Source organism: Microcaecilia unicolor, chromosome 11 (assembly GCF_901765095.1).
Source record: "Microcaecilia unicolor chromosome 11, aMicUni1.1, whole genome shotgun sequence".
In the NCBI taxonomy this organism is placed as follows: domain Eukaryota; kingdom Metazoa; phylum Chordata; class Amphibia; order Gymnophiona; family Siphonopidae; genus Microcaecilia; species Microcaecilia unicolor.
Genome location: NC_044041.1, coordinates 61,691,943 through 61,715,198, shown reverse-complemented (window position 1 = coordinate 61,715,198; position 23,256 = coordinate 61,691,943). Strand labels below are relative to the sequence as shown.

At 48.3% G+C, this 23,256-nt stretch overlaps 1 protein-coding gene across 1 annotated transcript in view; it reads left to right on the top strand.

The window, feature by feature from the left end:
* The window catches only part of RAB36 (RAB36, member RAS oncogene family), a 117,796-nt gene that overhangs the window by 1,361 nt on the left and 93,179 nt on the right, over positions 1–23,256 (top strand). Inside the window, exons 2-3 of the mRNA XM_030218009.1 lie at positions 14,024–14,128; positions 22,500–22,591. Coding sequence (XP_030073869.1) covers positions 14,072–14,128; positions 22,500–22,591 — 149 coding nt within the window. The 5' untranslated portion in view covers positions 14,024–14,071. The remainder of the gene's footprint in view (positions 1–14,023; positions 14,129–22,499; positions 22,592–23,256) is intronic.

The window sequence follows — 23,256 nt, the reverse complement described above, 5'->3', positions numbered from 1 at the left end:
ACAATCTCTCCACTGCAAAACACTATACACAAATTTGTGCAAAAACACACTCATAACCTTACCAAACCATAACAGCACTAATTCCAAGGACAGGATGAGCTACAACCTTATGCGTGGCTCTAAAACACCAGTATACAACCTAGTGAAAAAAAACAAAAAGGGCTGCAAATACTACACGCTAGAATACTGCACCTTGATCACACATGAAAAACACATGACACAACAGATATGAAGGCAAAATACTGAACTGGAAAGTTACCTCAAGAAGTAGGACTCAGCATGCAGCAATACTAGAAAAATTGAAACTTACATGCAAAATATCACAGATGCACATTTCCAAAAGCTGACATATTCCAATTAATAAATTCTGAATAAAATACTTTTTTCTACCTTTGTTGTCTGATCATTTAGTTTTTCTATTCGCTTTGGTCCCAGTGTCTTCTGTTTTATGCAGTGTCTTCTTTCCATTTGATATATTTTTCTCTCACCATGTCCGCCATCCTCCTGTGTCCTACCATCTGTAGCCCTGTCCCTGTCTTTTATTTATTTACTAGTAAAAAAGCCCCGTTTCTGATGCAAATGAAACGGGGGCTAGCAATGTTTTCTTCTGTGTGCATGTGGGAGTGTGTGTGTCCGTGCCCTCTGGCCTCTCTCCCCTCCCCTCTCTGAGTCCTTCACTGTTACAGAGCCAGCGATTTGATTTCGTGCTCTGCTGTTTTCCTTCACTGACTGTGTTACAGAGAGGGCGGGGCAGACACTCATAGGGAAACCGGATATCTCGCCCCCTTCACACTTCCGGCTGGAGGCTTCATAGAACGTTGGTTTTGCCTTTTATATAGAGAGATTTTATTTATTGCATTTGTATCCCACATTTCCCCACCTCTTTGCAGGCTCAATGTGGCTTACAATACATCATGAATAGTGGAAATACATTAGAAAATAGATATTTAGTGTTACAGAAGGATCTTTGGCAACATGGAAAAACATGATAGTGGTATAACAGCAGATACTGTCCTTCCTCGAGTTTCAGTATCTGCCCTCAAAGTGTTCCGAACCAGCCTTAAATTCAGCAGTTTTCCCTCCATCCATATCCATCATTTCTCCTCACTTCCCTTCCCTCCAGCCATGTACATCTACTTCCTGTCTTCCCTTCCCTCCATCCATATCCAGCATTTCTCCTCTCTCCCTTCCCCTCCATCTGTGTGCATCTCCTTCCTTTGTCTTTCCTTCCCTCCATCCTTGTCCAACATTTCTCCTCTCTTCCCTGCCCTCCACTCCATCCATGTCCAGCATTTCTCCTCTCTTCCTTCCCCTCCATCCATGTGCATCTCCTTCCTGACTTCCCTCCCCTCCATCCATCTCCAGCAAATCTCCATTCTCCCCTGCCATCTCTATGCACCAAATTTCCTCTCTCCCCTGCCCCCTCCATCCATCCATGTTCAGCAATTCTCCTCTCTCCCCTGCCCTCCCCTCCATCTATGTCCAGGAACTCTCCTTTCTCCCCTGCCCTCCCCTCCATCCACCCATATCCAGCAAATTTCCTCTCTCCCCTGCCCTCATTCATCCATCCATGTTCAGCAATTCTCCTCTCTCCCTTGCCCTCCCCTCCATCCATGTCCAGGAACTCTCCATTCTCCCCTGCCCTCTCCTCCATCCACCCATGTCCAGCAAATTTCCTCTCTCCCCTGCCCCCATTCATCCATCCATGTCCAGCAATTCTCCTCTCTCACCTGCCCTCCCCCACCATCCATTCATATCCAGCAACTCTCCATTCTCCCCTGCCCTCTCCCCCATCCATCCATATCCAGCATATTTGCTCTCTTCTCTGCCTCCTCCATCCATGTCCAGCAATTCTCCTCTCTCCCATGCCCTCCCCTCCTCTCCTGTCCAGCAATATCTTTTCTCCCCCTGCCCTCCTCTCCATGTCCAGCGATCTCTTCTCTTCTCCTGCCCTCCCCTCCTGTCCAGCGATCTCTCCCCCTGCCCTCCCCTCCTGTCCAACGATCTCTTCTCTCCCCCTGCCCTCCCCTCCTGTCCAGTGATCTCTTCTCTCCCCCTGCCCTCCTCTCCAATCCCAGCAATCTCTTCTCTCCCCCTGCCCTCACCTCCCATCCATGTCAAGCGATTCTCCCTGCCCTCCCTCAGCTCCCCAACAGCCCTCCTCTTCGTTCGTTCCCCCCCCCCCCCCCATGCGTTTAACCCTTTTACTTTCAGGTGCAGCGACGGCAGTGAAGAGGACAACACAGCGGACTGCCGGGCTTGCCTCCAGCTTCTCCCTTCCCTCACACAGTGTCCTGCCCTCGCGGAAACAGGAAATGCATCATCGCAGAAGTTGGGACACTGTGTGAGGGAAGGGAGAAGCTGGAGGCGAGCCCGGCAGCCCTCTGTGTTGTCCTCTTCACTGTCATCACTGCGCATGAAAGTAAAAGGGTTAAACACGCGCACGGGGGGGGGGGGGGGATTGTGAGGAGGGCTGTCGATCGGGGAGCTGAGGGCGGGAAGGAGTGGAGGGACCGTCCGAGAGCTGCCTGGCTGCAGCGCTGCTATGCTAGGTGGCCCTGCATTTGGGGGGGGGGGCAGTAGCCAGGGGAAGATCACAGTTGGGCTGGGGAGGCTTAGCCTTCCCAAGCCTCTTTTACGGGGCGCCTATGGCAGCCAAGTTACCCATTCCAGGAAATCCCTGTTGTAGGTCCCATAATCAGAGCTGCCAAGTTACCCATTTCAGGAGGGAGACTTTTTGTCCAGTCCTGGTTTAAACTTACATCCCAAAGCAGTGTAGTATTGTCTTTGATTCTGTTCATTGAAATCAGTTCTGCAGGTCCCATAAGGCATCAGGATGAGGTTGGAAGAAATCCAGGACCGGCCAAAAAAGTCTCATAAGAACATAAGAGTAGCCATACGGAGTCAGACCAGAGTAACATAGTAAATGACTGCAGATAAAGACCTGAATGGTCCATCCAGTCTGCCCAACAAGATAAGCAAGGCCTATCCCAATGACCATACTTAAATACTTCAACTCTGCAACACAACATAACCTTAGATTTATTTATTTATTTGTAGCATTTGTATCCCACATTTTCCCACCAATTTGCAGGCTCAGTGTGGCTTACATTATGCCGTAACGGCGATCGCCATTTCTGGGTAGAGAATTACAAATGGTATTACATTAAGGCGCATACATGGTAAAGTATAATACAATATGGTATTGCGTAGAGGTTCCTGGGTGATAGAAGAATTTATAACATAAGTTAGATAGTCATCTATCGTATTGGACATTATATGTTCCTTATTATCGTTGACCCTTATTACTACTACTACTACTATTTATCATTTCTATAGCGCTACAAGGCATACACCTTATATATGAACCTTATACCCTAACCTTACCTGACCCCTATTTGTTTACCCCTACCGAACTTGGCGTTGGCCTTTACGGTATTTTGTAAGCCACATTGAGCCTGCTAATGGGTGGGAAAATGTGGGATACAAATGTTACAAATAAATAAATAAACTCATTTTACATGGTATGTGATACTTTATATGTATACCCGAGTTTGATTTGTCTCTGCCTCAGGGCACAGACCGTAAAAGTCTGCCCAGCACTGTTCCTGTACTAAAAGTTCTGAAGCTAAGGTCAAAGCCCCTTACTGGTCTATCTAGCCCAGTATCCTGTTTTACAGCAGAAAGAACGCCTCAAGTCAACCCATAGCAGTAGGGCAGAGAACTATTTGCCACAGACAAAAGGTCTTCTCTCACAAAATTCTGCTCCCTCTCTTCTCTACCTGTAAGTGGATGGTAATGGTAGCATTATTATTTCTCAAATTTTTGATACAGTTTTGGTTGGAGGTGTTCATTTTTAAGTGAGGAGGTAATTGTTTCTGATGTATTAAACAGGAAAGCCTTTTGTGTTTAACTAAATGCATTGTATATAAATCCTTTGTATGCAATTTATCTCCCAAGATATACTTGCCAATTTCTTATCAGTGGGGTTTTCCCTATTTTGCTTCTCTTGATGTGGTTCTTTGTTTCACAAAAGTAAATAAGGACTTCCTGAAAGCCACTGGGAGATCAGAGCATATCACTGTTTGTTATAGCATGCACAATTCCAGTTTTAAAAAAGTACTGATGGAGAGGGTGTGTATCAAAAAGTAGAATAGTGAGGAGGGGGCAAAAGAGACTGTGGTGGCTCATGGTGAGGGTGTTTTAGAGAGACTGGAGATAGAGAGGGTGTGACATAGGCAGAGGCTGATGGCACAGGACAAGGAGCATTGAGACTGTTGAGGATATATCACTCTTGCCTAAAATGTAGTGAAGACCGTTGTTGTCAAAGGTGCAGGAAGAGAGATGAGGGCAGGGCCAAATAGAAGGTCTTTGGTGCCCACAGGCAGTATTTCTATTATTAATGTAAACTGCTTAGATATTGAATTTGATGAGTGGTATATCAAATAATAAATAGATTTGAAATTTGAGTGGAGAAGGGCTTACACTCTGTTGAAGTTCAGAAGGCTAGGAAAATCCTCGCCTTTCCCAGAGTACCACGATAGTTCCCGTGTGCAGCAGATATTGGGAAAAGGCTCATCATTATGCTTGTGATTCGCATTTTGGTCCAGAAATGTTTAGAGCTGTCAACTTCCTTAGTTCTAGGAGAAAATGTCTAGCCCAATTCTGATTTTGAATTTACATCCTAAAAACAGTGTGGTATTTTTAGTCCTTGATTCTATCCATTGACGTGAGTGCTGTCAGTCCCATAATGCTTCATGATAGGGTTGCTTGAAATTCAAGACTGGCCTCAAATCTCCTGTTGGTACTGGGTAACTTGGCAGTTTAGTATTTTGCACCGTCAAAATTTGGTGCTCTAGGCAATTGCTCATAATGCCTATGCCTAAATCTGGGGGTGGCAATAGCCTTATCAGTACGTTAAAAGCCACTTTGAGCCTGCACACATGTGGGAAAAGGTGGGGTATAAATGTGCTAAATAAATAAATAAGGCTGAACAGTCATGTTTTTTAATGTTTATCTTTCTTAAGAAATGTACTATACTGCTTACACTTTAAATAAGATCTAAACGATGTCTAAAACAACAATTTAAAGGAAATAGAAAAATGGAACACCAGAAATAAATAGTAAAACAGTTCAGTCCCATCCATAGAAAGGTCACTCAATATCCATTATAAAATCTTCCCAGCACACCTGCCACTACTAACCAGGAAGGCCAAGAGCCAGTCTAAAAAAGAACGTTTGTAAACATACTTTAAAATTTCTTAAAGAAGCCTCAGTATGACACTCCACTGGTCATTTGTTCCAGAGCTTCGTGGCTTGCCAAAAAAATGTACAGTCCCTAGTCCTAGCCAGATGGGCACTAGATATAGGAGGTATAACCACCCTACAGTCAGTCTAAGAATGGACTGTTCTCACAGGTACATGCAGTACTACCATTGGAATCAATAAGATGGAATAGCCTCATAAGTCAGTATCAAAATGTTATACTTTCCTTCTGGTGCTCTTAGGCTATAATTCATAAGGAACATATGGAGGTGCATGTCAAAGGTTTTCTAACCAGGCCAGTGACTCTTAAGATGACTGGGACTATTGTGGTCTTTTCTTTTTCTTATTCACATCTCTTGGTTTCTGATTATTTTCTGACTGTCCCTGCTCAGTGCACAATAGTCAGTTTGTAGTGAAATTTTGCTATTCTTGTGTTTCTCTTTCATCACTATGGAAGAAAGTTCAGACGTTGGCATGGTTTTTTCATGTGTAAGTAACAGGATTCGATATTCACCCATGGCAGTCAGTGTTTTGTTTTTTAAATCGCTGACAGCTACGTGGGTGCATGGGACCCCGTAGATTTGGCCCTGATCCCCCGCTGCCAACCCCTTCAACCCCCCCTCCTGCCGCCAACCCTCCCCCGCCGCCACCGGGTACCTTTTCTGGCGGGGGTCCCCAACCCCCGCCAGCGAAGTCCTCTTCTCTGGAGCGGCCATGTTGCTGATCTGCAAGGGCAGGCTTCTGCTTCTGTGAGTCTGACGTCCTGCACGTACAAATGCTCTGGACCCCTCTCCCGCCGAAGTCTGGCTACGCCCCTGGGCTGTAGTAAGCCTAGATATTCAATGCTGGGCTTAAGCATTGAATATACAAGTCAGTGCAGTCACTCGGAAGTTAACCAGACTCTGGCCAATATTCAGATCAGCAGGGCTGCTGAGAGGGGGGGGGGTAAGGTTTCCCAGGCCTGGTCTCCACGGGGTCCCAGCGCCAGTGTCTGTCTCTCTCCTGTTCCTGTGTGTCAGGACCCGGGGGATTGCGTGATGCAAACCAAGGGAAGAGCAGACACAGGAAGGTAAGGGGTGGTGGTGGCTGGCCACAGCTCGACTGGGGGTGTGGTGGTGGCTGGGAGCCCAGCCCTAGGCCTGGCTCTGTTTCTCGGCAGCCCTGCAGATCAGTACCTCGTTAGCTAGGCAGATAAAGTTAGGACAGCCTTTCTGCTGCCCTAACTGTATGCACTTATTTATTCAGTTAGCAAATTGAGCATCACCACTAACCAATTAAGAGCTGGCTCTGCCCCAGCACCAACCAGGGAATGCTGCTGCAGTAAGAGCCGATATTGGCAGCTGGCCCACTCAGCATGGTGTAAGGGGGCAAAGGGAGAGATAAGACATATATGACAATTCAAGAAACTTACGGATACGCTAGGGGAAAGGGGAGAAGGAATAATACAATATTACATGAAGGAGAGCACCATTGGGAAAAGTGACCGTTTAGTCCTACCCCGTTTCCTGTCCTTCAACCAGTCACCAATCCACTGTAGGGCTTTCTTTTTGATTTTGAGAGGAGCCTCTTATGATAGGATTTAAGAAATTCCTTCCTGACATTCTCATCATCAATGTATTCTAATAGGTTAGAAATACTACTTCCATATCATCAAGCTGATCAATCCATAGACTGGTGGGTTGTGTCCATCTACCAGCAGGTGGAGATAGAGAGCAAACTTTTGCCTCCCTATATGTGGTCATGTGCTGCCGGAAACTCCCCAGTATGTTCTGTATCTCAGCAGGTGGTGGTCACACACAGCAGCAGCTCTGGCTAGGCCTCCAAGCCTAATTTTTAGGTTTTGTTGAGTGCCTGGGGTTGAGGGCTCTTTTGAGCAAGTGCAAACCTGGTGGTGCCAGGTCCCTCCTTTTCTCCCCCCTCCCGCTGGCTCCGTTAAAAAAAAAAAAAAAATTTTAAACGTCCTTAAAGGCGTTTATTTCGACGTTTATTTAAACGTTCATTGCAGCTACTCACTGGGACACCAGTTCGTTACAGCTCGGAGCGGACAGCAGGTAATTTTTACCTTTTTATAGCGGGCAGGGGGTTCCCCGATTCTTCTCCTCGTGGCATATGGCGTCGGAGGGCGAGGGCGCAAAGGGTCGCTCCCCGGATCGCTTGAGCGCTTCTAGAGGGGATGCGGGGGTCTTACAGCCTGATTCGCCCTTGTTGGGTGACAGTTTCGTGACCGATGAATGTCCCGGTCCTTCCTCCGGCGTGGTGGTTTTTCCCGCCATAAACGCCCATCCCCCGCTCCTCGCCTCCGCCATCTTGGCCGGCCACGCAGCTCGGACGGCTTCTTCGTGGGCCGCCCTTGAGGTTGGAGACATTAATGCCATGAACGCCCTTAATTTGGGCGACAGCACAAAAGCGGCTAAAGTTAAGCGCCGTTCTTCCCGCGCGGCTCCTTCGTGGAGTGTCGCGCCGGACTCCATTTTGGATGCGCAGCATGTCTCTCCCCCGCTCTTGCGAGCGCCGGTTGAGGGTGCGTCTAGGGCTGTTGCCCAGGCTGCGGAAGTGCACAGTCTGGGGGGTTTCTCCCCCGAGTTTGTTTTGCTGCTGCATCAGGCTTTCCTCATGCAAAACGCTGCCCCTGCTCCCTCGTCTGGTAAAGAGGTTGAGGTTCCCAGAGGTAAACGCCCTCGGGTTGATTCCCAGGCCTTGGAGGAATTTGTCTCCTCCGATGTAGATGAGGGCAGCGTGTCTGAGATCTCCCAACGGTCCTTTGCGGATTCCTTGGAGGAGACGGATCCCCGCTCGGATGGAGCGGATGACCCCTCTGCAGCGCGGCTTTTTAGCCCAGAGGATTTGCCCAACCTGTTGTTACAGGCCATGGACACTTTGAAGATTTCCTCTCCGGAGGACGTCTCTCCCTCAGCCCCTGTTGGCTCTGCCATTATGCTGGGGACGAAGCGCCCGCCTAGAACCTTCCACGTGCATGATGCCATGCACACCCTAATTTCGGCTCAATGGGATGTCCCAGAAGCGAGCCTTCAAGTGGCTAGGGCTATGTCCCGCCTCTATCCTTTGGCTGTGAGTGAACGTGAGGCCTATCTGTGGCCTACCGTGGATTCTTTAATCACTGCGGTGACTAAGAAAACGGCGTTGCCGGTGGAAGGTGGCACGGCCCTAAAGGACGCCCAAGACAGAAGATTGGAGGCGGCCTTAAGGTCGTCCTTTGAGGCGGCTGCTTTAAGTTTGCAGGCCTCAGTTTGCGGCTCCTATGTGGCCAGGGCGTGCCTGACTATGGTGCAGCGGGCTTCCCCCTCGGATCATTCCTTGAGGGCTGATTGGCCGGCCCTGGAACGGGCTTAGCCTATTTGGCAGACTTGCTGTATGATGTCTTGAGGGCCTCAGCGAAAGGCATGGCTCAGACAATCTCTGCGCGGCGGTGGCTTTGGCTGAAACATTGGTCTGCTGACCACGCCTCTAAATCCCGCCTGGCTAGGTTGCCTTTTAAAGGCAAGCTGCTCTTTGGGGTCGAGCTGGACAAAATCGTGACCGATCTCGGCACGTCTAAGGGCAAGAAATTACCAGAGGTCAGGGCTTGGGCTAGTACTCGTCCCGGTACCTCCAGAGGACGGTTGCAGGAAGCCCGTCGGTACCGCCCGGGCAAGTCGGGTTCCTCTGCCCCCTCTTCCTTCAAGAGGAATTTCTCCCCCAAGCAGCATTCCTTTCGCAGAGACCGCCGTCCCGGAGGTGCTCTCTCCGGTCCTCCCCCAGGGTCTCGTACCCAATGACGGGGTCTTGGTCCACGCCCCAGTGCAGATTGGAGGACGGCTGTCCTCGTTTCTGGGCGAGTGGACCACAATAACTTCAGACGCGTGGGTGCTGGAAGTCATCAGAGACGGCTACAAACTAGAGTTCTGCCGACCCTTAAAAGACGGGTTTGTACTCTCTCCCTGCAAGTCTCCGGTCAAAGCTGTGGCAGTGCAGCAGACCTTGGACAATCTGATCCGCCTGGGCGCGGTCGTTCCGGTGCCAGAAAGTCAGCTTGGCAAGGGACGTTACTCCATTTACTTTGTGGTACCAAAGAAAGGAGGTTCTGTCCGGCCTATCCTCGACCTCAAAGGGGTCAATCGGGCCTTGAAAGTGCGGCACTTTCGCATGGAGACTCTCCGCTCTGTTATAGCGGCAGTGAAGGCAGGAGAGTTCCTGGCATCCTTGGACATCAAGGAAGCGTACCTGCATATTCCCATCTGGCCTCCTCATCAACGCTTTCTGCGTTTTGCAGTCCTGGGCCGACACTTCCAGTTCAGAGCCCTCCCTTTCGGGTTGGCTACTGCTCCGCGGACCTTTTCCAAAGTAATGGTGGTCATCGCGGCCTTCCTACGAAAGGAAGGGGTACAAGTCCATCCTTATCTGGACGACTGGTTGATCCGAGCCCCCTCTTATGCAGAGTGCGGCAAAGCTGTGGACCGGGTAGTTGCTCTTTTGAGCTCCCTGGGATGGATCATCAACTGGGAGAAGAGCCAGCTGCGCCCGACTCAGTCCCTGGAGTACCTGGGAGTTCGATTCGACACCCAAGTGGGCAGAGTGTTCCTGCCAGACAATCGGATTGTCAAACTTCAGGCTCAGGTGGACCAGTTCCTAGTAGCCTCTCCCCTTCGGGCTTGGGACTATGTGCAGCTGTTGGGCTCTATGACGGCCACGATGGAAGTTGTGCCCTGGGCCAGGGCTCATATGAGACCACTTCAACACTCTTTGCTGCAGCGCTGGACTCCGATGTCGGAGGATTATGCTGTGCGCCTTCCCTTGGACCCAGCAGTGCGCAAGGCGCTGAGCTGGTGGATGCAGACAGACAAGTTGTCTGCGGGAATGCCTCTGGTGACCCCAGAGTGGATTGTCGTCACGACGGACGCCTCGTTGTCGGGCTGGGGAGCCCACTGCTTGGGAAGGACAGCGCAGGGGCTCTGGTCTCCTGCAGAGGCAAAGTGGTCTATCAACCTCCTGGAACTCAGAGCCATTCGGTTGGCGCTTTTGGAGTTCATCCCGGTACTGGTGTTGAAGCCTGTACGGGTCCTGTCGGACAATGCCACGGCTGTGGCCTATGTCAACCGCCAGGGAGGTACCAAGAGCGCCCCTCTAGCCAAGGAGGCTATGAATCTTTGCCAGTGGGCGGAAGCGAACCTGGAGCAGCTTTCAGCGGCCCACATTGCCGGAGTCATGAATGTCAAGGCGGACTTTCTCAGTCGCCATACCTTGGAGCCCGGAGAGTGGCAGCTATCTGCTCAGGCGTTCTTGGACATCACGAAGCGCTGGGGCCAGCCGAGCCTAGATCTGATGGCGTCATCGGCCAATTGCCAAGTGCCGCGCTTTTTCAGCAGAGGACGGGACCCTCGATCCCTGGGAGTAGATGATCTTCTCCAACAGTGGCCGACACAAGAGCTTCTCTATGTGTTCCCGCCCTGGCCCATGTTGGGCAGGGTGCTAGACCGGGTGGCAAAGCATCCCGGCAGGGTAATCCTGGTGAGTCCGGATTGGCCCAGGCGTCCCTGGTATGCGGACTTGATCAGGCTCTCAGTCGACGATCCTCTGCGGCTGCCAGTGGAGCAGGGCCTGTTACATCAGGGTCCCGTGGTGATGGAGGATCCCTCCCCCTTTGGTCTTACGGCCTGGCTATTGAGCGGCAGCGTCTGAGGAAGAAGGGCTTCTCAGACAAGGCCATCGCCACTATGCTGAGAGCGAGGAAGCGCTCTACTTCTACTGCTTACGCCAGGGTTTGGCGTATCTTTGCAGCGTGGTGTGAAGCAGGCTCACTTTCTCCCTTCACTGCTCCAATTTCTTCAGTGTTGGCGTTCCTGCAAGAAGGTCTGGAGAAAGGCCTGTCGCTCAGTTCCCTTAAAGTCCAGGTAGCGGCTCTGGCTTGCTTCAGGGGCCGCCTGAAGGGTGCTTCCCTGGCTTCGCAGCCAGATGTGGTGCGCTTTCTCAAGGGAGTTAATCACCTGCGCCCTCCTCTGCACTCAGTGGTGCCTGCGTGGAATCTCAACCTGGTACTAAGAGCATTGCAGAAGCCGCCTTTTGAACCCTTGTCGAGGGCATCTCTGAAAGACCTGACGTTGAAAGCAGTCTTTTTGGTGGCTATCACTTCAGCCAGAAGAGTTTCCGAGCTCCAGGCGCTCTCATGTCGAGAGCCTTTTCTGCAGTTCACTGAGGCAGGAGTGACTATTCGCACAGTGCCTTCCTTCCTGCCCAAGATTGTTTCTCGCTTCCATGTGAATCAGCAGCTCTGTCTCCCTTCCTTTCGTAGGGAGGACTACCCAGAGGAGTACTCTGCTCTTAAATATCTGGATGTGAGACGAGTCATCATCAGATACTTGGAAGTGACCAATGATTTCCGGAAATCGGATCATCTGTTTGTCCTGTTTGCAGGTCCTCGTAAGGGTCTGCAGGCTGCTAAGCCTACAGTGGCAAGATGGGTCAAGGAAGCCATTGCAGCGGCTTATGTGGCCGCGGGGAAGGTGCCGCCTATCCAGCTGAAGGCTCACTCCACGAGAGCTCAGGCGGCCTCGATGGCAGAGGCCGGATCCGTCTCCTTGGAAGAGATATGCAAGGCGGCAACTTGGGCTTCGGCTCATACATTCTCCAAGCATTACCGTTTGACTGTGGCTGCACGGGCGGAGGCCCGGTTTGGAGCTTCAGTGTTGAGGTCAGGGATTTCAATGTCCCGCCCTGGGTGAGTACTGCTTCGGTACATCCCACCAGTCTATGGATTGATCAGCTTGATGATATGGAAGGTAAAATTATGTATAATCATACCTGATAATTTTCTTTCCATTAATCATAGCTGATCAATCCATAGCCCCTCCCAGATATCTGTACTGTTTTTATTCTGGTTGCATTTCAGGTTCAAGTTTAGTCTTCAGTTACTTCAGAAAGACTTCGTGTTCAAGTTTTTTCACTTGGATTCTTCAAGAGTTAAGACGAGTTTGTGTTACAGTGAGCTGCTGCATTCCTCTCCCCTCCGTTTTACGGGGCTGGATTGAGACTTAAAATTCTGCCGGCACTCCCTCCCGCTTCGTGCGGCTGTAGGGCAGCTTTGTACCCCTCCCGCTTCGGCGGTGTTAGGGTCAGTCAGCTCCTCCCGCGGTTGCGGTTGCAGGATAAGCCAGATCCCCCCGCATCGGCGGGTGTGGTGTCCCTCCCCCGCTCCGCGGGGATGAGCTGGACGGATTCCCCTCCCCCACTTGTGTGGGGATGAGCTGGGTTAATTCCCCTCCCCCGTTTCGGCGGTGGTGAGCTGGGCAGAGTGTCCCTTCGTGGGTGTAATTCTCTAAGTGCTGAGTCCTGCGGATGGAGCTTTGATATCGACATACTGAGGAGTTTCCGGCAGCACATGACCACATATAGGGAGGCAAAAGTTTGCTCTCTATCTCCACCTGCTGGTAGATGGACACAACCCACCAGTCTATGGATTGATCAGCTATGATTAATGGAAAGAAAATTATCAGGTATGATTATACATAATTTTACCTTACCTTTGCTAAATTGTGGTGGTGGTGTGCTTTTGTTTGAAATGACAGAAACCACTCCCATCCCTCCAAAGTTTGTTTTTGTAACTGTGCTGTCAAAGTTGTGCCCTCTTGTGAGTACCAGCCCTTTAGAATGCTCTGCCTTGGTATCTGAGGGCAGAATGCTCAATTGAAAGGTTTAAGACCAGGTTGAAAACCTACTTTTTTCATCAGGCCTTTCAGTGGGGTATTGGACTAAGGAGAGTGTACAGCAGCTACCTCACCTACTTTCCTTTTAACCTCCTTACTCTGTATTTTAGTGGTTAATTGGTATACCACTTGATATAGCACTGAAAAGCAGTCAAGGAAAGGAAATAAAAAAAAGAAACTATTTGAGCAGTAGGGTCCACTATTGACAACACTTCTCCTGAAATGAGAGAAAAAAATTGTAAAAAAAAACCCCAAAACTAAATAAAGTGAAAAATCACATAAATTACATGGGAAACTAAATGGAATTAAAGTTTGGCCTGCACACCCCTACTAAATTACTACTGGGACTTCTCCATTAAGCTATGTTTATTCCCTCATTCAATAATTTTTTTCCCCATAGGCAGAATGGCAAACATACCTTTTTTCAATATATCCCTGTCTTCATCCCCCCTCTCCCCAACTGTCTCAGGATTGGATTTATGTTCTGGCTGCCCAAAGGCAAAGAAGGTGGGAAGGGCCCTTCCCAAAAATCACTGCAGAGTTCTCCCCCACTATTGCCCTTGTCTGGATCTTCCCTTCTTACTATTGTGCTGTACTGTAGATCCTTCACAGTAGTCAGAGCAATGTTTCTCTGTTAAGTAACACTCTAGCCAGGGGCCTTTCAACAGTCTCTGCAGTGCCCCACCCCCTCCTCTAGCACAGGATTTCTGTCACCAGAGAAACTCATGCAAGGGGCCAGATGCAATATCAAAATTTCGTGCCTATGCCTAAATCTGGGCCTGCACTATATCTCCAACTTTCTTCTCTTGATCTTTTACTGGTAGTCTCTTTTCCTTTTTCCTGTCACTAGAGCTAAATGAGATTAACTCTGTGGGTCTTCTGAGCCCCAAGCTTGGCTCTTTTGTACTGCAGAACTTTGAAAATAGCACAGAATAAAATGGAACCAATACTTACACTGAAAGATTTAAATAAAACATAAGTTTTGAAGATTCAGCTGGCAACTAAAGAGATGTAGTCAGTGCTGACATGTAATATTTTTGTGTTTTTATATTGACTAACAGATAAATTGAATTTGCTGTTCCTCTGCTCAGAAGGTGAGGAATCACAGAATGTTGCAGCTAGTGCCACCAGTCAGCAAGAACAGAATCATCTCTGACTTCCCTAAGGTAAACCAGAAGTTTCAAATATAAGGTCTGAGCCACAAACTGCTGGTCCTTGAACCCTCTGACTGAAATCGAAAACGTGTATAAGAAAGGAAATGAATGCTCTCCTGTCATAGGAGCCACCTTTTCAAAATGACTGAGGGTTTTAAATCCATCAGAAACGAGTGAATGAGTTTGCTCAATAATGAGTTGCTCGAACATACACAGAGTTGGTATCCTGCCCCACTAGGCACATAGAAATGGACCATAGTCAAACATTATACTTCCTGAAAGAAGGGGGAAAAGCTACCTTCCACTTAGTCCCACAGCTCAATCCAGATACTTGTTGGTTATGTCCATCTACCAGCAGGTGGTGCTTGCTTCTGGCCTCTTTTAGATTCAGGTATCAAAAATACCGAAGGGCAGGGCCACCGAGAGGGGAGGGCAGGGGGGACAAAATTCCCTGGGCCTGGCGCCGCAGTCCCACCCGCCCGCCTTCGGCTCCGTCGACCGCCTGTCACTGGGCTGGGCCCCCTCCATTCAAATCACAGCGCCTCACCACCTCGCTCCGTGTGAAAGTGCAGCAGAGGCAGTCTGCAGATCGCCTCCCTTCGGGCCTTCCCTCCCTGTGTTCCGCCCTCATCTGACGTAACTTCCGCGAGGGCGGGACACAGGGAGGGAAGGCCCGAAGGGAGGCGATTTGCAGACTGCTGCTGCTGCACTTTCACACGGAGCGAGGTGAGGTGCTGTGATTTGAATTCAGGGGGCCCGGCCTGGTGGTGGATGGAGGGAGGCGGCAGTGACGACGTCAGGGAGGGCGGTGCCCCGGGGGTGGCCTTGACCCGTGTCCGGCCCAGTCTCTTGGCAGCCCTGCCGAAGGGAGGCTGCTGCACAGTATCCTTTATGGCAGAGCTCTCTATCTCCGCCTGCTGGTAGATGGACACATATAACCCACAAGTATCTGGATTGATCTGTTTGGACTAAAGGAAAAAAATAGTAGGTAAGAAGCGATTTCTTCTTGTCTGAATTGCTCAGTTTCAGATGGTTGTGGTAGTAAATAGAAATAAATATTGCACCCACCCAGCTCTCCCAGTTTCTCACCTGACCCACCCAACCCTCGTCCTGTGAGATTGTCATTGGAATGCTTTTGTTTCCTTTATATATTCTGATATTTGTCAACATTTGCTTATTTCTGATCTGAAGAAGGGTTACGTTCAAAAGCTAATCAAAGAATGGTTGTTAGTCCAACATAAAAGGTATCATCTTATTTTCTTTTCTCTGTTTTGATTTATTTCTGTTTATTACCTTTAAAAGTGGACTAACACGGCTACCGCAACATTTTTACTCAAGACAGTTGTGGTAAACTCCCGCATACTTCAGTGCAAACAGCAAAGTGGTAACTGAGATCAGAAGTTGTAGTTTTTGGAAATAAAGGAACATATGAGACAAGCATTGAAGTCATGTTTTACTGGAATATATATCAAAAGAATGGTAAAGGATAATTCTTGTAAATACAGTATCTTGACATGTAAATGAATTGAAAAGTATAGCTATGATAAGAATGGAGGGAGGGGAGCAGAGTATTGGAGAGAATGAGTGACACTTTTATAGGAAGATAGACTGAAGACCTTGCATCAGTCTTTCCTCCTTTCCCCACTTGCTTCCATCTTGGGTTCTGTCTTTGTACATACTCATTTGTCTCTGGGGCTTTTCGGTTCTGCCTGATACCCTTATCAATCCTGCCTCTCACAGGTAATCCAGCACAATTTTTAACATGTGTTAATGGATCTGGGAATAGCTTGCATTCCTGGCTGTATTAATGCCAGATGTCAGGACCCATTCTGGGCTTTCCATCTTTCAGTACTGGAAGAAATGAGGCCCCTTCCTAACTACAAGAACACTCTGGTGGGCTCTTGAGAAAGAAGCTAGTTTTTCTTGGCTGTTCTTACTACCCTCCCCCCCCCCCCCACACTAGATGATCAAAAGTCCTGTTAAAGCTGTACCCCCTGTCAGGCATTCTTCCCTGCTTATAAATCCTTGGTGGTCCTTGGGAGGGAGGGAGCAGCAAGAGTGATCAACAATCAATCACTCTTGTCTCAGTAGTGCCATTTTTCAAAAGGGTGCTTCCGGACCTCTAGCAGTACAGCATATCATAACATGATTCAGACTGCCAAAATAAGGGAGCAGCCTAACCCTTTACCAGGGCTGGCATTATTATTGGATGAAACTAAGCAATTACTTAGGGTGCCAAATCTTGGGAACAGCAAGCAAGTGAAATTAGTGTATGTAGCCCTATCAGCTAAAGAAACAAAAGATTTGGCCAGATGTAGCATTGTAGTTAGTGGGGAAGATTTGGCCAGATGTAGCACTGTAGTTAGTGGGGATCCCTAGGACCCCTATTAGCCAAAGATTCTGCAGAGTTAATATGGTAGCATGGCAGAAACCTGTGTTGTGGTTCTCCATAGTGCTTTAGTGCTAGTGCTGTGAGCACATTCAAAATGCATACTGTAGTAAGGTCCTTTGGAGCAATCACCAGTTTCATCAAGCTGTGGTAAAACCTCAGCCAATAGTCTTTCAGAACACCAGTAAACAACTTTATCTCTAAGAAAAAGCTCAGACAGTAAATATCTACCATTTGGTTTTAACGCAGTAGTCCTCTGTCAATCCTTGTACACTCAGGGTGACTTCCCAGAATTCTTGAACTGGACCTCTAGCACTCTGTTTCTATAGGTTCAGAACAAGTTCTTGCTTCTAGAACCTTCTGGCTCCTCTGGTTCCACAGTAACCAAACTTGATAGAGAGCTTGAGGAATATTCAAATTAGTCTTTCCTCTTCCAGGCCTCATTCAGATTTGCCTTCCCTCAGCCTCCTCTCTTATCACCTCTGTGGGGGTTTCTCTCTTTAAACAGTTTCTTTTCCCAATTAGCAAAACATGGATACTGAGCTTTTTTGGATGAGTAGCAGGGACTCAGTTAAACAGTCACCGGACCCCTTGGACAGAACAACATTCAGCCTTAACCTTAGAGTCCTATCCTCCACGCCCAGCTGTTAGGTCCAGTTCACCAAAAAGAAAATTTAAAGCCCATGAATCACATAGTCTTAAAGGTAGGTACTTTCTAGTATTCTTTCCCATGCTCTCCCCCCCCCCCCCCCCCCCCCCCCAGCAGGCAATAGCTCCTTCCCTCTTCTCTTCCAGGACCCTTCTCTGCCTGCTTCAGCCTAAGGAGCACTTTCAAAGGTCTAGAAGCTCTAAACTCCACCCCCTACTTAACTTCCCCACTTATAGGGATGCTTGCCTCCTCCCCTTCCCTTAAAAGGGTAATGACCCCCTTCCTTTCCTTACAGGTCCCTGTCTGTCAAATCTTAAAGGGGAAATGCATAGAAATAGGAATCCAGAGCTCTCTCCAGTGCCACTCGGAGACAGGACATCACCGGTGCCTATCACATCTCAATGCTAATTTCATGCACTGCAACATTAGCATCAAGATGTGCTGACCATTTTGAACATGCTTGCTGCAGTGCTGGCGTTGAAGAACAGGTAGACTGGTAAGGAGCCTTAGCACAGGCTCCCACTGCTCAAGCAAACCACATGACTCGGACATACAGTAGAGGCCAGATACTGGGAAAGGGAGACAGGTGATCATTGGATGATGGTCATGTGAGGATAGGAGGGAGAGAAAGGCAAGGCAGAATTTGACAGAAAAAGGAAGATAAATGAGGAAAGTTGTTGTTTGGGATGGGGAGAGAAGAGCAGGGTTTCCAGATGGAAAAAAAAAATTCCCAGCCCAACTCGTGCCCAAAAATAGTCTAACACTAAAAAATAGCTATGTGGGAGGGGGTCCCTCCCTCCCTCACATAGCGATTTTTTGGCATGACTTGGGCTGTTGCCTTACCTGTATGCTGTTCTGTCAGTACTTGCTTCCATCCTCCAGTACTTACTCTACCATCCATATTCTGCAGTGCACACTCTCACTGTGCTCTCCTCCATAATGAGGACATGCTGCAGTGCTCTGTGCCTGCTTCTCCTCAAGAACCTGATGAGTCATAATCAGCTGATGGCCTCATCATGCACCTCCCCCTCCTATTGTCAAATTTGGAGTGATGCTTGAGATTAACCAAGCCTTATTTCAGCTTCAAATTTGAGCAACCCATGACTGCCAGAAAGTGCCTGTACAGTGCTAGCACAAAACCCCACCCAATTCTACAGGTAAACCATGGAGTTAGCAACCCTGGAGAACAATCAGTGGTGTGCAGGTTAAGGCTCAGCTGCCAACAGGAAAGGTCTATTCAGTAGTTCCCTGGGCTACTTTGGCACTCTGGAACAGATAGAGAATCCCCATGTCCTGCAGGATAGGTCCTCAGCATAAATGGGTCTATCATAAAAACTTTATTTTCGTCCCTGCAAGGTCCTGATTCTTGATACTATTCTCACTCAGGGTGAACAAACAGGCTCATAAGTTAGAGCACCAGGCATGCTGTGGATTCATGGATGAAGTTTATATTTGTCTATAATGTCAGCTCTGGTCTGAATTATTCTCAAAATACTTATAATCTAAGGGTTTGAGTAACACACCCAGTATTTGCAAATGAGGCAGTAGGGAAAATGTAATCCAATCCTCTGGTGCCATCTCAATCCAAAGCTTCCCATTCTCATCGAAATATAAAAAAATAATGTCCTTCCTGTTGTTTTAGTCTGATGGGGCACTTTATTCTCTTCTTAGTCCTTATCATGGTTTGGGGACTTCCTCCTTTTGAGCAGTTTTGAGATCCCTGACAACACCTCACCTTGCTATAGTTTTCCTCACCTACTAGGCACTATCCCCCTCCTACTTAGCTGTCACCAATAGAGTAGCAAGTAAGTACTTATCTACAGCAGGGATTCAGTCTATTCCCTTCAAATTTCTATACCTTATGGTTCTACTAGAGCTCCTGCATCAGTACAGTCCATGTAGTCAGAATCGGACAATGGCTGATCCCCAGGTTCTTCAAGCATTGCTGTTTCCATGCTGTTCAGGGAAAATGGCTCCAGACTGCCCTCCTCTGCCCTGGGTGAAGGCTTTTACCCAGGGTGCATATGGGTATCTGTGGAGAAACAGGGGGTTTTCAAGCCTGTGAACTGTATTAATCTTTTCATGCACTGTATTTCTCTTGTTTGGCCAGCTGGTGGAGTTTGTTTTCTTTTTTAAAACTGTTGCAGAAAAGACTGTTTTCAGTTTTAGCCCTGCGGAAAGGTATCCTGCAGTGCCACTGGACAGATACTTTCAAAGTTGGTGCTCTTGGCTCTGATTGGCCCTGGAGTTCAGATTCAGCCAGGAGGTACTCGGAGAGGGAGTGCAGAGGGTAAACATCTCTGCCTGAGGCCCTGTTTAAGACTTGTGAGCAGTTATTTTCCTGAAGCTCCCCAGGTGCTACCCAGGTAGTGACAAAGTGTTTAGATAGTTTTAATATTGATCCTTATTCGTTACCTGTTATTGCTTGTTGTTTTTCCACCTGTTTTATGTTGTCCACTGTTCTATTTCTGTTCTCCTAGACGGACTAAGAATCCTGGTGGTTTGTGTTTTGGGTCTGTGAGTGCTTTCTAGGAACTGCGGGGCCCCTGGGAGTGTGACTCCAGTGTCCTAGAAATCACCGGGGAATAATTGAGAGTGGGAGATTAGCCCAGAGGTAAGTGGGACCTAGTCGGTGGGAGGAGAGTTCGGTGTAGATAGGGTTACCATATTTGGTCCCCCAAAAAAGAGGACACATGCCCCGTCCCATCCCCTTTCACACCCCCACCGCGCCCCCAGTCACATATAGCCTCACCCCTTTCACCACCACCCCCCATCATACCCTTCTAAGGGTGTCCTCCCCTCCCCTTACCTTACTCTACTGCCCTGGTGGTCTAGTGACCTCTTCGGGGCAGGAAAGAGCCCCTTCTTTCCTGCCCGGAGCGCAGCCCTACATCCTGTTCCCCTTGCAATGCTGAGTGCTGACGGTCCCAGTGTCGATTCAAAATGGCCGCCAAGAGTTGAGGCAGCCTCGCCAGACTTCAACTTTCGGCGGCCATTTTGAATCAGCACCGGGACCGTCAGCACTCAGCATCGCAAGGGGAACAGGATTCAAGGTAGCACTCCGGGCAGGAAAGAGGGGGCTCTTTCCTGCCCTGAAGAGGTCACTAGACCACCAGGGCAGTAGAGTAAGTAAGGGGAGGGGAGGTAGGATAGGACACCATTAGGCCCAGCCTGCCCATTTGTCCAGAATTCCGGACAAACGGGCAGGCAAAACCCGCCTGGTTGCCTGGCCATGTCCTCAAAAAGAGGACGTATCTGGGTAAAACCGGACATGTGGTAACCCTAAGTACAGAGCACATGCCCACGGTCAGGCAAGCCTGAGCAGTGCTGGGACAGACCCTCCAGGTGGCCACAGGGTTAACCCTAGTTAGATGCTAGGCGTTTTGTGACAGCATCCCTCCTATTCCAGCCTTGCTTTGATTCTAGCACGTATTGCTTGGTAACCCAGGGAAACTGGGATTCATCCATAGGCGCCCGGTATAAGAGGCTTGGACAGGCTAAGCCTCCCCTGCTGTGCTCTGAGAGGTTTAAATTGTTGATTTACCTCCATCCTCACAGCAGGAGCTGCAGTGAAAGCCCTCTAGCCTTGTGTAACCAATTGTAGAAATTGGTTTATGGTTTGTTTATCTTACTGCTGGGAGAGCAGGGGGAGGGTGGGGGGGTTGGCTGGGTTGCCAGGGAGATATTTAACAAGGATGACTTCCTGACCTGCACTGAGAACAGATAGCAGCAGAATCGGACAGCCAGACAACAAAGGTAGAAAAGATCATTTTATTTTCATTTTAGTGTTTGGAATATGTCCACTTTGAGAATCAGGTGCTCAACATTAAAAGTTTATATTTATTTACTTATTTATGGCACTTTATCCCACATTAAACATGAATTAGGATGTTTTGTGGCTCTACATGAGAATTGTGATATTATGATCCCATGTTTCAAATTGTTGACGGTCTGCATTTTCCGTATGGGTGGTATATTGGTGTATTAGGTTCTGCCCAGTGTAATATTTATGGTACAATAAGGTTCCGAGTGTGTTTTTGGACAAAGTTGTGCATAGTGTTTTGCAGTTGAGCGATTGTGGTTAGTATATGCTTTGAGCAACCACTTTATTCTTTGACATATGATACATATCTAATATCTAAATTTAATAAAAGGTATTAATTGTGACTTTTATTTTTATTTATTTATTTTCTTCTGTGTGTTACCTGACAATTATGGATTTAAGTCCCACCCCTAACCCCACCCCCTTTAGCCTCCCCAAACAGTTGGGCCACCGACCGCCTATGGATTCATCTGAACTCTACCTCCTTCCAGAAGACTGACGGCTATGCTTCCTTGGAGTCCTGACTTGCTGCCCCATAATCATTCCCTAATCTTTCTTGCATATTGGCTTGAGTCTGGGGCAAAGTAGTGCACGCCCTACTCTAGTCACTTCTCTGGTTATTACAATGGGCAGATGTTGGTGAGGGGTGAGAGGTCAGCACAGACCTTAAGAGAAGATGGGGGGGAGAGGTAGCAGCAGTTGCTAGGGGGAGGAAAGGAAAGAGGCAATAGTAGATGCTTGGAGAGAATCAAGAGGCATGGATGCTGTGGAAGGAGGCAGGAGGGTAGTTGTGGTAAGTATAGGAAAGGAGGGACACCTCTCACTTAGAAAAAATATGTGCACACAGTGGTGCTGGGCTGGACACAGTGACGGGAAGAGAGAGGCAGAAGGAGATGTTGGGCAAAAGATGCTTGGAAAAGAATGAGTGATGAGAGGAGGGATGCTATTCTGGAATTGCCACTATTGGAGAAAGTGCTGTGCCAGAGCCACCACCACCACCAGTGGAAGGGTGCTGGAGCTATTGCTAGTAGGTAAGGTTGGGGTCGGGGAGGGGAATGCAAGGCTGAAGATTCACCTAAGTTATTTATTTATTTATTTATTTATTTATTTATTTATTTATTACGGCATTTATATCCCACATTTTCCAATTTACATTGTTTCAATGTGACTTGCAAACAAAATAATATGCCTACATTTATAGAAATGATGCCCAGTATTCTTGCACTGGCCCTGCCCTTAGCAGAGAGGAAGAAAAATGTAACCCCCCCCCACACACACACACACACATACCCCTACCATTCTGACTGCCCTGCTTCTTTCTCCCCTCCCAAAACTATATAGGCAAGTATACTTATAAAGACAAGTATTCGTTGATGTGGAAACCCTCAGCACTGTGGTACTGGCTTTCTAAGAGTAGGGCTCAGAAGGATTTTCACACAAAAGATCCTTCTTTCCCAGCACAAAGCCATTTGTACTTTTGTCACCTAACAGCTTCAAACTTCACATCTATGTCTCTTTGCAGTGGTACACACCGGAGGCCTGCCTGCAGTTAAGAGATCATTTCCATGTGCAGGTGAGGGCTGCCTGCCAGCAGCGGAGTACAGGGACTATCGGGTGAGTGTCAGGGTGGGGTAGACTTTATTTCTGTCTCATATAACATTCTGAGAGGCACCTAAATGTGCAGAAGTTACTTCAACTCATACGCAGTTTGTAGACCATGGACTTGCTGATAATTACAGAGATATGTCAAAATCTCATTCAGTTACAGAGCAGGAAGCCCATCCTACTAGAGAGAAATAAAATATCTAGCTAAGTGTTTGCCTCTACTAGGGCCACCTCTTCTATGGTGAAGTTACTAGCCCCCCCTCCCCCCCAGGTTCTATTTCCACACACTGTCTCCTGCAGCATTTTAGGGCCAGATACACTAAACTTAACGAGCCATTAACAAGCAAGTAGTAAACCGTGGCATGCACTAAATGCTTCTCCGAGCCATTTTCCGATCACAGTAGCAGCTAACGAAAACGGAATGCAGATGAGCAAATTAGTACCCCAATGTGTATAAATCGTATTGTAATGAGATGCACTACTGTTTTCCGATTGCCTAACCGTGGAAAATCTAACGGGAGGTCTGTACCTCTCGTTGGGGCTGCGAAGCCTCTAAAAAACTTCTATAAATGTAACAAAAAAAAATCAGGGAAAAAAACGTCCAAGTGTTTGTTAGGGATGTCCTTTATGGACGTCCTTCACTGCCTAGCCACGTCCAAGTGCTCGTCAGGGAC